Below are 14,438 nucleotides of genomic sequence, written 5' to 3'. Positions count from 1 at the left end.
GGCCCCAGTGTCTTTTTTTTTTTTTGAAATGGAGTTTCACTCTTGTTGCCCAGGCTGGAGTGCAATAGCACAATCTTGGCTCACTGCAACCTCCACCTCCTGGGTTCAAGCGATTTCCCTGCCTCAGCCTCCAGAGTAGCTGGGACTACAGGCATGCACTACCACAACCGGCTAATTTTGCATTTTTAGTAGAGACAGGGTTTCTCCCTGTTGGTCAGGCTGGTCTCAAACTCCTGACCTCAGGTGATCTACCCGCCTTGGCCTCTCGAAATGCTGAGATTACAGGTGTGAGCCACCACGCCTGGCCTATCTTCCTCTTAAATGGAGATCATGATAATACTCACTTATAGAGCTATGAGAAGCAGAATCCCTGACCAATACAACAGGCACTAGAGGTAACTAATACAGTTAGGGGAAAGCAGATCCACCTTCAAGGCACTATGGCCAGCTGTGGGCTGAGCACAGAGCAGGCACTCCAAGGTCATTTGCTGGATGAGCCAGAGAGAATGGGATAAGGTGGAAATGAGTAGGAGACGAAACAAAATGAATGGGGTGAGAGAAAGCAGGTAGCTGTCTATCGGTCTCAGTTCTATTTGTCAGCACACATACAAAGTCATGGTTAACTATTTTCTGCTCCACAGTGATGTTTTACCTTCACAATTTCCTGTGCCAAAATTCCTCCAACCACTGCACACACTGGGGCCATCTCAGAGAAGCAGTACCTAAAAGAGAAGGAAGACAAGCAAAATGGAGCACTGGGAAAAGAACTGTGACTGTGACATCCAGAGAAATTCAGTAGTAGGCTCTCCTGAATGAAAACATCTAGGAGGAGGGGCCAATTCAGACAGCAGTGTTAATGATGGCATCTAGGTGTGAAAATGAATCTGATCCAGGGGTTGTAAGTGGTTGGAAAAGACCTTTGAACTTTGGCAAGCAGAAGTTCTTTCACAATACTTTTATTTTTACCTTTTTAAGTTAAAGGAAAGACTGTATCTGTGCTTCCTAAAAATAAGGTCCTACAGATATCAGATGTTCCAGTGCCCTGGTCACATTCCCGCAATTCTCGTCTTACCCATAATGGGCAGTAGGTTCTATATGCTATTCCCAGATAAATGTCAGGGGGCAGGCCTGTGTTAACATGCAGAAGGCATGGGAAATCTGAGGACTGAAATTAAAGTGTGAGTGCAGAAAAAGTCTTCACAACCCACACAGACCCCAGCCCTTTTGGGCCAGGATGGGGCAACCAGAGGACAAATTTTAACTGATACAGTCATCTGCTCCTCCAAGTAACCCATCCTAGTGAGCAAATCACTTGATTCTACCACTTCCCCAGAGGAAGTGTGCTCTGCCAGCTCCTACTCCTGAACACAACGGCATGTGCTCACCGAGCAAACTAGAACAGACGAGAGAAAGAGAAAGCCTTCCTACAGAACACTACCTCCAACCTTCCCAATTTGGTGCACATCCTTCTAGACATTTTAAAAAGTGCACAATTTAAACGCGTATAATTTTAAACCCAAATACCATCAACTATTACTCGTTCTGTTCTATAAGCTACGGAGGGATATTTAAGCTGTTCAACACCATAATCATATGTCTTGATAAGACACAGGTGTCCAAATAATTTTTTAAGGCAAATTTCTAAATATAGCAATGCTAGGTTGCTAGGTTTTGATACGTATTGCCAAAATGCCCTCCTGAAAGACTGCATCCATCCCAACTCCCAAGAGCTGTGTCAGAGGGCACCCGGCTCCTCACGCCCTGGCCACGACCAGCAGATTCTCATTTTGTTTATCCAGAGGTAACATCTTCCTGCTTATCAAGGTCCACTACAGAGCTTTAAAATATATGGAGAACAAGCACCAGGTGCGGTGGCTCACACCTGTAATCCCAGTACTTTGGGAGGCAGAGGCGAGCAAATCATTTGAGGTAAGGAGTTGGAGACAAGCCTGGCCAACATGGTGAAACCCCGTCTCTACTAAAAATACAAAAACTAGCCAGGAGTTGGGGGCGGGAAGATGCTTTCAGCTTTTGACTCAGAGGTGGCCAAGGTGCAACTCTTTTCTTCGGTCGTCCGAATCCGTGTTCATCCGACACCAGACGCCTCCACCATGACGTCAAAGTTCGATCCCAACGAGATCAAAGTAGTATATCTGAGGAGCACGGGGGGTGAAGTCAGGGCCACTTCTAAGCTGGCCCCCAAGATCGGCCCTCTGGGTCTATCTCCAAAAAAGGTTGGTGATGATACTGTCAAGGTGACTGGCATTGCCGGTGACTGGAAGGGCCTGAGGATTACAGTGAAGCTGACCATTCAGAATACATAGGCCCAGACTGAGGTGGTGCCTTCCGCCTCTGCCCTGATCATCAAAGCCCTTAAGGAACCACCAAGAGAAAGAAACAGAAAAACATTAAACACAGTGGGAATATCACTTTTGATGAGATTGTCAACAGTGCTCGACAGATGGCAGCACCGATCGTTAGCCAGAGAACTCTCTGGAACCATTAAAGAGATCCTGGGGACTGCCCAGTCTATGAGCTATATAATGTTGATGGCCGCCACCCTCATGACATCAACAGTGGTGCTGTGGAATGCCCAGCTAGTTAAGAAGCACAAAAGAAAATATTTCAATAAAGGGATCATTTGACAACTGGTAAAAAGAAAAAAAAAATTAGCCAAGCACGGTGGCATGCGCTTATAATCCCAGCTACTTGGGAGGCTAAGGCAGGATAACTGCTTGAAGCTGGGAGACGGAGGTTGCAGTGAGCTGAGATTGCGCCACTGCACTCCAGACTGGGCGACAGAGCAAGACTCTGCCTCGAAAAGAAAAAAACAAAAAAATCGGATGGGGATCCAAACAACCCAAAACAGTGAAAACAATCTTCTTCAAAAAGAATAAAAGGTTGGGAGAATTCATACTCCCTGATTTCAAAGCTTATTACACAAAGTTACAAAGCTACAGTAAAAAAGACAGCATGGTCCTGGCATAAGGTCAGAAATTCAGATAGGTGGAATAAATAAAGCCCACAAATAAAGCCTTACATTTACAGTCAATTGCAAGACCACTTGATGGGGAAAGAAAATCATTTCAACAAATGGTGATGGGTTTTCCACATGCCAAAGAATTAAGCCGCACCCCCACCTTAATGCCACATACAAAAATTAATTCAAAGTGTATCAAAGGGCTAAATCTAAGAGCTCAAATACTAAATTCTAACAAAACAGAGGAGTAAATTTCATGGCCATGGTAAATTATGCAATGGTTTCTTAGATATGATATCAAAGGGACATGGGAAAAAAACAGAGAAATTACGTTTCACAAAATTCAAAAGTATTCCATCAAGAAAGTAAGAAGACAATCCACAAAATGGGAGAAGATATTTACAAATCAAGTATCTGATAAGGGACTTATATCTAGCATATATTGAGATCTCTTTATTTTTCTTCTTTGACCTTGTGAGCAACAACCTTTTTTTTTGAGACGAAACTCTTGTCTCCCAGGCTGGAATGCAATGGTGCGATCTTGGTTCACCACAACCTCCGTCTCCTGGGTTCAAGCCATTCTCCTGCCTCAGCCTCCTGAGTAGCTGGGATTACAGGTGTCTGCCACCACACCCAGCTAATTTTTGTATTTTTAGTAGAGACTTGTGATCTCTCCGCCTCAGCCTCCCGAAGTGCTGGGATTACAGTCATGAGCCACCACGCTTGACAAAACTTTTTTTTTTTTTTTGAGACAAAGTTTTGCTCTAGTTGCCCAGTCTAGAGTGCAATGGTACAATCTCGGCTCACCGTAACCCCTGCCTCCCATGTTCAAGTGATTCTCCTGCCTCAGCCTCCCGAATAGCTGGGATTACAGGCATGCAACACCACGTCCAGCTAATTTTGTATTTTTAGTAGAGATGGGTTTCTCCATGTTGGTCAGGCTGGTCTTGAACTGCAGACCTCAGGGGATCCACGTGCCTCAGCCTCCCAAAGTGCTGGGATTATAGGCGGGAGCCACTTCGCCCAGGTTTTTTTTTTTTTTTTTTTTTTCTGAGACAGGGTCTCATTCTGTCACCCAGGCTGGAGTACAGTGGCATGATCATGGCTCACTATAGCCTCGACCTCCTGGGCTGAAGTGATCCTTCCACTTCTCAGTCTCCCAGTAGCTGGGACACGTGTGCACCACCATGCCTAAACATTTATTTTTACTTTTTGCTGAAAATTCCAAAAACCAGCTATTTTTTATTATATTTATTTATTTATTTTTAGAGACAGGTTTCACCATGTTGGCCAGGATGGTCTTGATCTCTTGACCTTGTGATCCGCCCACCTCGGCCTCCCAAAGTGCTGGAATTACAGGCATGAGCCCCGTACCCAGCCAAAACCAGCTATTTTTTATTTTATTTATTTATTATTATTTTTTGAGACAGAGTCTTGCTCTGTTGCCAGACTGGAGTGCAGTGGTGACATCTCCGCTCACTGTAACTTCCACCTCCTGGGTTCAAGCAATTCTTCTGCCTCAGCCTCCTGAGTAGCTGGGATTATAGGCACGTGCCACCATGCCCGGCTAATTTTTGTATTTTTAGTAGAGACAGGGTTTCACCGTGTTGGCCAGGATGGTCTCAATCGCTCGACCTCGTGATCTGCCCGCCTTGGCCTCCCAAAGTGCTGGGATTATAGGAGTGAGCCACCGCGCCCGGCCATGCCTGAAAATTTTTGTAGTAGATACAGGGTTCTGTCATGTTGCCCAGGCTGGTCTCAAAATCCTGGGTGCAAGGAATCTGCCCACCCAGCCTCACAACATACTGTGATTAACTGCCTAAACCACTGCTCCTGGCCAGGAACTCTTAGAATTTAACAACAAAAAAGATAATTAAAAAAAAAATGGGAAGATGATCTGAATGGACATCTGTCTCTTCAAAGAAGATACACAAATAGCTGAGAAGCACATGAAAAGATATTCTACATGGTTAGTCATTAGGGAATTGCAAATCAAAACCACAATGAGACACAATTTAACACCCCCAAAAGCTAAAATAAGAGAAACGATAATGCTTGCTGGCCAGGACGTGGAGAAATTGGAACTCTCACACATTGCTGATAAGATTGTAAAGAAGTGTGGCCACTATGGAAAAGCCTGGCAGTTCCTCAAAATGTTAAATATACTTACTATATGACTCAACAATTACACACCCTAGAGACTATAAAAGCTTATGTTCATACAAAAACACATAAATGTTTATGGTGGCTTTAGTTATAATTGCAAAAAATAATCAAAATGTTCTCTACCTGGTGAATAGACAAACTGTGGTACATCCATACAGTAGAATCACTCAGCAAAAAAGGAATGAACTACTAATTGATACCACAACATGAATTAATCTCAAAGACGTTACGCTCAGTGAAAGAGGCCACAGCCCAAAGACTACATACCATAGGATTCTGTTTATGTCACATTATGGAAAAGGCAGAACTATAATGCATAGAAAGTACATCAGTGGTGGCTGGGCACAGTGGCTCACTCCTGTAATCCCAGTATTTTGGGAGGCCATGGCAGGTGGATCACCTGAGGTCTGAAGCTCAAGACCAGCCTGGCCAACACAGTAAAATCCCATCTCTTCAAAAAATATAAAGAATTAGCCGGGTGTGGTGGCAGATGCCTATAATCCCAGGTACTCGGGAGGCTGAGGCAGGAGAATCACCTGAATCCAGGAGATGGAGGTTGCAGTGAGTCGAGATCACACCATTGTACTGCAGCCTGGGCAACAACAGCTAAACTCTTGTCTCAAAAAACAAACAAACAAAAAACAAAAAATCTCCCCCACAAACAATTTATCAAACTGAAATCCCCTTCAAAAAAAACCAAAAAACCCCAACTCCTCAGAATTATAACAAAAAGGTATACATTTTACTGAAATTAAAAAAAAAATATCATTAGGAAACAAGAATTTTACCATATGCAAGTCTAAATAATAAAAACTGAATAAGACAAACGTCACCACAAAAAAACAATCCAGAATAGGTATACTTTATAAAGACAACTGGCCTAGACTCTGTTAAAAAAGGAAAAAAAAAGTGGCAGAATGTTCTAAATCGAGAGCTGGAAAACCTCTGTATAGAACCAGATAATAAATATTTTCAGCTTTATGAGACATATAGTCTTTGTTATAACTATAACTCTGCTGTGGCACAAAAGCTGTCACAGCTCATACGTAAATGAGTAAGTGTGCTAATAAAACTTTATTTACAAGAAGAGATGGCAAGCCAGTTTGCCAATGGCTATTCTAAATTAAGAGAGATACAAGTGGCACATGCCTGTCAATCCCAAAGGTGTGGGAAGCTAAGGCAGGAGGGTGGTTTCAATCCAAGAGTTTGAGAACAGCCTGGGCAAGAGAGTGAGTTCCCCATCTCTACAACAAAAATAAATAGGCCGGGCGCCGTGGCTCAAGCCTGTAATCCCAGCACTTTGGGAGGCCCAGGAGGGTGGATCACGAGGTCAAGAGATCGGGACCATCCTGGTCATCATGGTGAAACCCTGTCTCCACTAAAAATACCAAAAATTAGCTGGGCATGGTGGTGTGTGCCTGTAATCCCAGCTACTCGGGTGGCTGAGGCAGGAGAATTGCCTGAACCCAGGAGGCGGAGGTTGCGGTGAGCCGAGATCGCGCCATTGCACTCCAGCCTGGGTAACAAGAGCTAAACTCCGTCTCAAAAAAAAAAACAAAAACAAAAACAAAAAACAAAAATAAATAAATTTTAATAATCATTTAACTCAGGCAGATGTGTTTGGTGTACTCTCTTGTTTGTACTATGCAATTTAGAATTTTAAAAAATAGGAAACATACTGTGGTCAACATAGCAAGACCCTGCCTATACAAAAAAAAAATTTTAGCCAGGCTCGGTGGCACATGCCTATAGTCCCAGCTACGCAAGAGGCTGAGGTGGGAGGATTGCCTGAGTCCAGGAGGTTGAGGCTGCAGTGAGCTATGATGTGCCACTGCACAGAGAGAAATCCTATCTCAAAAAAAAAAAAAAAAAAAAAAAAAATCAATCATCTAAAAATAGGCAGCAATCTACAAGATCTACAAGGTGCTTTTGTAACATTGGCACCATTCGGTGAGGGACTGATGACACTGGGCAGGCTTGGATCTCATGGTAACTCACCCAGGCACTCATCTCTTGGTAGAGGAATGACCAGTTTGTGAGAAGCAAGCAACGTTTGCTTCTCAGCAAGGACTGGGTCACGCAGGGCTTCAGTTCCAACAGCCCCAGCCAGTCAGCCAGCGGCAAGCAGCAGCCACTGAACATACCTGGGGTTGGGTGCCGGGCCGTGAGTGTGCAGTCAAGTGACTAATTTGGGCATTCAAAGTTATGAACAGTCCGGCTCTGCAACACTGGCCAGCAGAGTTGAAGGCCCTGCTTCCCAGAAGAGGAAAGCGACAGCCTGATGAGCTGCTGGCTGTTTTTCTCTCCAAAGTGGTTCGTTCCCTGCCCACTCTCTTTGAGGAAACTGCTTTCCCATGTCTTAGTCTCATGTGCTCAGGCACTGCCGCTCTATTGTTTTTTAAGTAAGAGGCGTCTGGTGGCCTCTTGAAGTCTGTCTGTGGACAGGCTGTCAGATGGCCTGACATGGGTTAGGGATGCTGGCAAGGAAATAAGCCATTGTCTCGCAGCTGAGCTACCCCTCCAGACTGCCCACTGACTTTGAGGGGCGGGATGTGGTCACTTGAGGCGGGAGAGCTGTGCACAAGTCTCTGTTGCCATCATCTGTCTGTGTTCTGCTTGCACTGTCCTTCAGGTTGTGTGTTTTGATTCTCTTTTCAGAGGGCTTTGTTGTTCTTCTGATTGCAAAACTAACAGATGTCCATTGCCAGAAAGTGTAAAATGGAAGAACAGAATCCCCCGTAATCCCCACTGCTAACATTTTGGGGTTAAGCCTCCCAAACTTTTCTCTGTGTATTTACATCTTTTTCCTGTTTAAAATACCAAAATGGGCCAGGTGCGGTGGCTCATGCCTATAATCCCAGCATTTTGAGAGGCTGAGGTGGGTGAATCACCTGAAGTCAGGAGTTTGAAACCAGCCTGGCCAACATGGCAAAACCCTGTCTCTACTAAAAATACAAAAACTTAGCCGGGCGGGCATGGTGGTTGGTGCCTATAATCCCAGCTACTCAGGAGGCTGAGGCAGGAGAATTGCTTGAACCTGGGAGGCAGAGGCTGCAGCGAGCTGAGATCACACCATTGCACTCCAGCTTGGGTGACAGAGTGACACTCCGTTAAAAAAAATCAGAATGAGAATATACTATCTGTACTGTTTGACAGCCTTTTTCCAGCATATTATAGACCTGTTTGTGTCAATAAATATATAGATACATGTATACATATTACTTACATTTCACAATAAGTGGTTTGTTTACTTTACCAATACCTTATTAGTGGGTATTTAAATCTTTCATAGTTTTGTACTTATATAAATACTTTATCTCATATACATATGTACATATATATATACATATATATATATATATATATATATTAGCCAGGCGTGGTGACACACACCTGTAGTCTCAGGTACGAAAGAGGTAGCATGGTGGCACATGCCTGTAGTCCCAGCTACACTATATATATTGAGACAGGGTCATTCTCCATCACCCAGGCTGGAGTGCAGTGGTGCAACCTTGGGTCACTGTAACCTCTGCTTTCCTGGGCTGAAGCAATGCTCTAGCCTCAGCCTCCAGAGTAGCTGAGACTACAGGTACCAGCCACCAATGTCCAGTTAATTTTTCTATTTTTTGTAGAGACAGGGTTTTATCATGTTGCTCAGGCTGGTCTCAAACTCCTGAGCGCAAAACAATCCGCCTGCCCAGGCCTTCCAAAGTGCTGGGATCACAGGCATGAGCTACTTCGCCAGGCCAATGACAGCTTTTTGGGTCAGAGCACCACAGGTGCTTCAAAGACCACTGGTGATCCTAAATGGGGTGGGGTTTGCTGGTGCCTACATGAAGTTCCCAGTAGGAAGTGAAGAAAGAACGGATTAGGGACTCTGGTAGACCTTACTGTTGATAAAAAACCAAGGTAGCATGCTGCTGCTAGAGCAAGCACAATAATCAGATCTGGAGTGGGACCTGATGCCTGGTACATAATAGCTGCTCAGTAAACTGTAGCCATCATCATCATCATCATTACTGCTACAAGCTGGAGTCATAGCAAAGCAGTTTAGGAAGCCTCTCAAGACACAGAAAGGGAGTTAGAGTGAGTGCATGATCCCAGAGCTGCTTGGAAGGAGACTGTGGGCCGAGTGTACAGAGTGGCTCCCGCCTGTAATCCCAGCACTTTGGAAGGCAGAGGCAGGTGGATCACCTGAGGTCAGGCATTTGAGACCATCCTGGACAACATGGTGAAACCCCAACTCTACTAAAAATACAAAAAAAATTAGCTGGGAGTGGTGGTGGGCACCTGTAATCCCAGCTACTTGGGAGGCTCAGGCAGGAAAATTGCTTGAACCTGGGAGGCAGAGGTTGCAGTGATCTGAGATCTGGAGTGTCATGGCACTCCAGCCTGGGTGACAAGAGTGAAACGCTGTCTCAAAAAAAAACAAAAAACAAACGACAGGAAAGAGATTGTGACCTAGTTACCATCTGGTCTTCTCCAACCAAATCCCAAACCTGTTTATCAGAGCAAAAAGGTGGTCACCTAAGCTGAAAGCATGCAGTGCCCAAGGGAGAGGATGCTGGGAACATGGGTGCCTTTGCTTCTGGGGGTATAAATTGATAGGATACCAATGGGAGCAAAGTGTCAATGCCGACCAAATGATAAATTGTATCCTTCTGACCCAGCAACTCCCTTCCTCCTAATTATCCTGTAGTTATACCTGCACATGTAGGACACAAGGTCACAGACTGCAGTGTTACCCAGTTAGAAAAGCCTGAACACAACTTGAGTGAGCAGGCAACTGGTTCAATACACTCCACTGCTCCACATGCAGGAATACTAAGGAGCTGTGGAAAGGAAGGAGCAAACTATGTACTGATCTGGAGATGTCCTCAGGAGATAACAAGATCATGGAAAGTGAAAAAAGAAAGGTAGAGAATAGAGTTTACAGATCTCATATTGCCTTGAATTTTGAACCACGTGAATATAAGATACTTACTGTAAAAATCAGAATCTGCCCCCTCTTTTTTGTATTTTCTTATACTAGGCAGAAGTCTACAGAAGCAGGAAGAATGTGTCAGGGGCTCTCTGAGGGTTTTGGGTCTAATAAAAGAGCTCCTCAGCGGAGCACAGTGGCTCACGCCTATAATCCCAGCACTTTGGGAGGCTTAAGGCAGGCGGATCACAAGGTCAGTAGATAAAGACCATCCTGGCCAATATAGAGAAACCCTGTCTCTACTGAAAATACAAAAATTAGCTGGGCGTGGCAGTGCACTCCTGTAATCCCAGCTACTCAGGAGGCTGAGGCAGGGGAATCAATTGAGCCTGGGAGGCAGAGGTTGTGGTGAGCTGAGTTTACGCCACTGCACTCCAGCCTCGGCAATAAAGAATGAAACTTCGTCTCAAAAAAAGAAAAAAAAAAGCCCCTCAAATTAAGGGAAATCCTTAAAACAAACTTTATCTGTCCAGGCTAAACCGTGATAAATACTGAGACCAACCTGACAAAGTCCTCAGGAAGCAGGTCAGGACTAACACCCAGTGAATCAAGCACATCGTTTCGTATCTGGAGCAACAACTCGGAATCTTCCCCGTATGTATCAGAACTCGGATCTCTTCCTTTATCTGTGCGGAACTTCAGGAGCACTAGGAAAGAGAAGAAGGCGGCAAATCATAAAGCCACTTTTTTTTTTTTTTTTGAGATGGAGTCTCACTGTTGCCCAGGCTGGAGTGCAATGGCACAATCTTGGCTCACTACAACCTTTGCCTTCCAGGTTCAAGCAATTCTGCCTCAGCCTCCCAAGTAGCTGTGAATATAGGCGCGTGCCACCATGGTCAACTAATTTTTATATTTTTAGTAGAGACGGGGTTTCACCATGTTCGTCAGGATGGTCTCAAACTCCTGACCTCGTGATCCACTCACCTCAGCATCCCAAAGTGCTGGGATTACAGGCGTGAGCCACCGTATCCAGCCACATTTTTAATTTCTTCAACAAATATAGTCAGAGAAGTAACCCAATAATTGTAAAAGCAATTTACCTTATTGTGCAAAGTGCTGTGATAGCATAGTAGGGGGTCTGACACCATCTGCAGGGTGGTATCAGGAAGGCTTCCCCGAGGAGGCAACCATTCAATGAAGTATGTATGAGTTTGAAGGAGGCAGAAAGCAGTGGAACCTTCCAGTAGAGAAAAAATACCTGGAAGAGGCTGGGCGCGATGGCTCTATTAAGACCCGGAAGAGGCCGGGCACGAAGCCCACGCCTATAATCCCGGCAATTAGGGAGGCTGAGGCGGGTGGATCACGAGGTTAAGAGATCGAGACCATCCTGGTCAACATGGTGAAACCCCGTCTCTACTAAAAATACAAAAATTAGCTGGGCATGGTGGCACGTGCCTGTAGTCCCAGCTACTAAGGAGGCTGAGGCAGGAGAATTGCTTGAACCCAGGAGGCGGAGGCTGCAGTGAGCCGACATCGTGCCACTGCACTCCAGCCTGGGTAACAAGAGCAAAACTCTGTCTCAAAAAAAAAAAAAAAAAAAAAGACCCGGAAGAGGCTGAGTGCAGTGATATACATCTGCAGTCCCAACACTTTGGGAGACCAAGGCCTCAGAATCACTTGAGCCCAGGAGTTTGAGACTATCCTGGGCAACAAAGAGACCTCACTGCTACCAAAAAAAAGGACTGGGGGCAGTGGCTCATGCCTGTAATCCCAGCACTTTGGGAGCCCGAGGCGGGTGGCATCACGAGATCAGGAGATTGAAACCATCCTGGCCAACATGGTGAAGCCCCGTTTTTACTAAAATACAAAAAAATTAGTTATGTGTGGTGGCATGTGCCTGTAGTCCCAGCTACTCAGGAGGCTGAGGCAGGGGAATTGCTTGAACCCAAGAGGTGGAGGTTGCAGTGAGCCAAGATCATGCCACCACACTCAAGCCTGGGAACCGAACGAGACTCTATCTCAAAAAAAGAAAAAATTTAGCCAGGAACAGTGGTGCCTATAGTCCAAGGTACTCAGGAGGCCAAGGCAGATCACTTGAGCCCAGGAGATCAAGACTGCATGAGCCGAGATCTCATCACTGCACTCTAGTTGGAGTGAAACCCTGTCTCCCTGTCTCAAAAAAAAAAAAAAAAAAAGAGAAAGAAAGAAAAGGAAAGCAAAAGGAAATAGGAAAGAGGGAACAGGAAAGGGAAGGAACCTACAAGAGAGATGAGATGATAAGCAGTGGGTGGTATGCATTGTAGGTGGCACCAGTCAAAGGCTGCTTTAGCCAGAAAGGCCAGCCAAATGCTTAGACTAATCAGACAGGCAGGTCATTACAAACAAAACCTCTCTTACTAGGAAACTATCTCAACCGCCAGAAATGGATGTTTAATTTTGGTTGTGAACCAGAGGAAAGGTTCAGATGACGGCTGCGAGTCAGCTACTATGTAAGAATACCCCAACAAGGCTAGAACTTTTAGCCCAAACAAAGACAAATAGGAGCTAAAGACTGATTAGGCCAGGTGCTATGGCTGACACCTGTAATCCCAGCACTTTGGAAGCCTGCGGCGGGTGGATCATTTGAGTTCAGGAGTTCAAGATCAGCCTGGCCAACATGGTGAAACCCTGTCTCTACTAAAAAATCAAAAATTAAGGCCGGGCGCGGTGGCTCAAGAGGTCAAGAGATCAAGACCATCCTGGTCAACATGGTGAAACCCCGTCTCTACTAAAATACAAAAAAATTAGCTGGGCATGGTGGCGCGTGCCTGTAGTCCCAGCTACTCGGGAGGCTGAGGCAGGAGAATTGCCTGAACCCAGGAGGCGGAGGTTGCGGTGAGCCGAGATCGCGCCATTGCACCCCAGCCTGGGTAACAAGAGCGAAACTCCGTCTCAAAAAAAAAAAAAAAAAAAAAACAAAACCAAAAAAAGCAAAAATTAGCCAGACATGATGGTGGGTGCCTATCATCCCAGCTACTCAGGAGGCTAAGGCAGGAGAAGCAGTTGAACCTGGGAAGTGTAAGCTGTAGTGAGCTGAAATCACACCATTTCACTCCAGCCTGACAGAGCAAGACTCCCTCTTTAAAAAAAAAAAAAAAGACTGATTAGCATACAAACACCTTCTAACTGCCCACTACACCTTGTCCACAGGTATCAGGTGTGGGTGGGCAGGCATTCTTGTTCCCTACATGCTGTCCAAGGAAAGGGAGCAGCTGGTCTCAAGCCTTGGCTCTAAGGGCAATACTCCTCCCACATCACACAGGCTATTTCAGAACAGACATAGAGATGTGGATCAGCTTGTAGGCCCAAGCCCTGGGTGTGCTGGCACTGCACTTATGCCTGGAGAGGAGACTTTACAGTTTGCCAGTTCTTTCACTTATGTCTCTTCTTCAGTATATGCTGACTGAAAAAGTAGACTTCTTCAACAAGTTATACTCTGTACCAGGACAAGGGGTTCCTTCCTAAAAATTAAGGTAAATTGAAAACCATCAGGAGTTGCTGTGAGGCTCTCTAAAACTGCAAGTATTTGGTACCCACCACAGACTGAAAAATCAGAGTCACACCTTTTAAAGACTCTTAAATAGTTTTGGTACTGAGCAGCCTGCATTCTCTAAGTAGAATTCATTCACTCCACCAGCCTGGCCGAGCATTTACTTTGTGCCAGACAAACTTGGTTGCTAAAAATACAACGGCGAGTGAGTGAATCTTAGACTCTGCATCTGTGAGGGCAATGGGTGGGAGAACAACTGAGGAGGTCAGAGTTTAGAAGCCACAACAAGGATCCACTGAAGCCTGGGAGAAGTTCAGAAATGAGTTATAAGGTGTTCCAAGAAGATCTCAAAGCATGGATGCCCAGGTTAAAAAAAAAAAAAAAAAAAAAGACACACTGAGCTTCTGGCCTATGCTTTTCTCAGTGTCAATGTCAGACAAAGGCCCCTGGCCCATATTTCTCTGGTAACTCTCACATGTCCAGTACAGAACAGGGCTCTGCATATCAGAGCAGAGGTAATTGCTTTTTCTTTTTTTTTTTGAGACAGCGCCTCACTCTATTGCCAGGCTGGAGTGCAGTGGCACAATCCCGGCTCACTGCAACTTCCATTTTCTGGTTTCAAGCAATTCTCCTGCCTCAGCTTCCTGAGTAGCTGTGACTACAGGCATGCACCACCATGCCTGGCTAATTTTTTTTCTATTTTTAGTAGAGACAGGGTTTCACCACATTGGCCAGGATGGTCTCGATCTCTTGACCTCGTGATTCGCCCACCTCAGCCTCCCAAAGTGCTGGGATTACAGGCATAAGCCACTGCGCCTGGCATTTTTTTTTTGAGACGGAGT

At 45.2% G+C, this 14,438-nt stretch overlaps 1 protein-coding gene across 5 annotated transcripts in view; it reads right to left on the bottom strand.

Annotated features, from left to right (window-relative positions):
• Positions 1-14,438, bottom strand: part of SAE1 (SUMO1 activating enzyme subunit 1) — an 83,107-nt gene that overhangs the window by 6,288 nt on the left and 62,381 nt on the right. For 2 of the 5 annotated variants that reach the window (XR_013531015.1, XM_002762266.5), the window contains 2 exons: positions 10,630-10,774; positions 653-722 (listed from right to left, as the gene is read on the bottom strand). Coding sequence is in view for 3 of the 5 variants with exons in the window: in XM_002762266.5 (XP_002762312.1) it covers positions 653-722; positions 10,630-10,774 (215 nt within the window). In the remaining 2 variants the exon portion in view is untranslated. The remainder of the gene's footprint in view (positions 1-652; positions 723-10,629; positions 10,775-14,438) is intronic. The other 3 variants (XR_013531016.1, XM_008988278.3, XM_008988280.4) reach the window with 2 other exon arrangements.

Source organism: Callithrix jacchus, chromosome 22, assembly GCF_049354715.1.
Source record: "Callithrix jacchus isolate 240 chromosome 22, calJac240_pri, whole genome shotgun sequence".
NCBI classification, from domain to species: Eukaryota; Metazoa; Chordata; class Mammalia; order Primates; family Cebidae; genus Callithrix; species Callithrix jacchus.
Note: the sequence above shows the minus strand (reverse complement) of the source record. Positions and strands in the feature narration are given on the sequence as shown.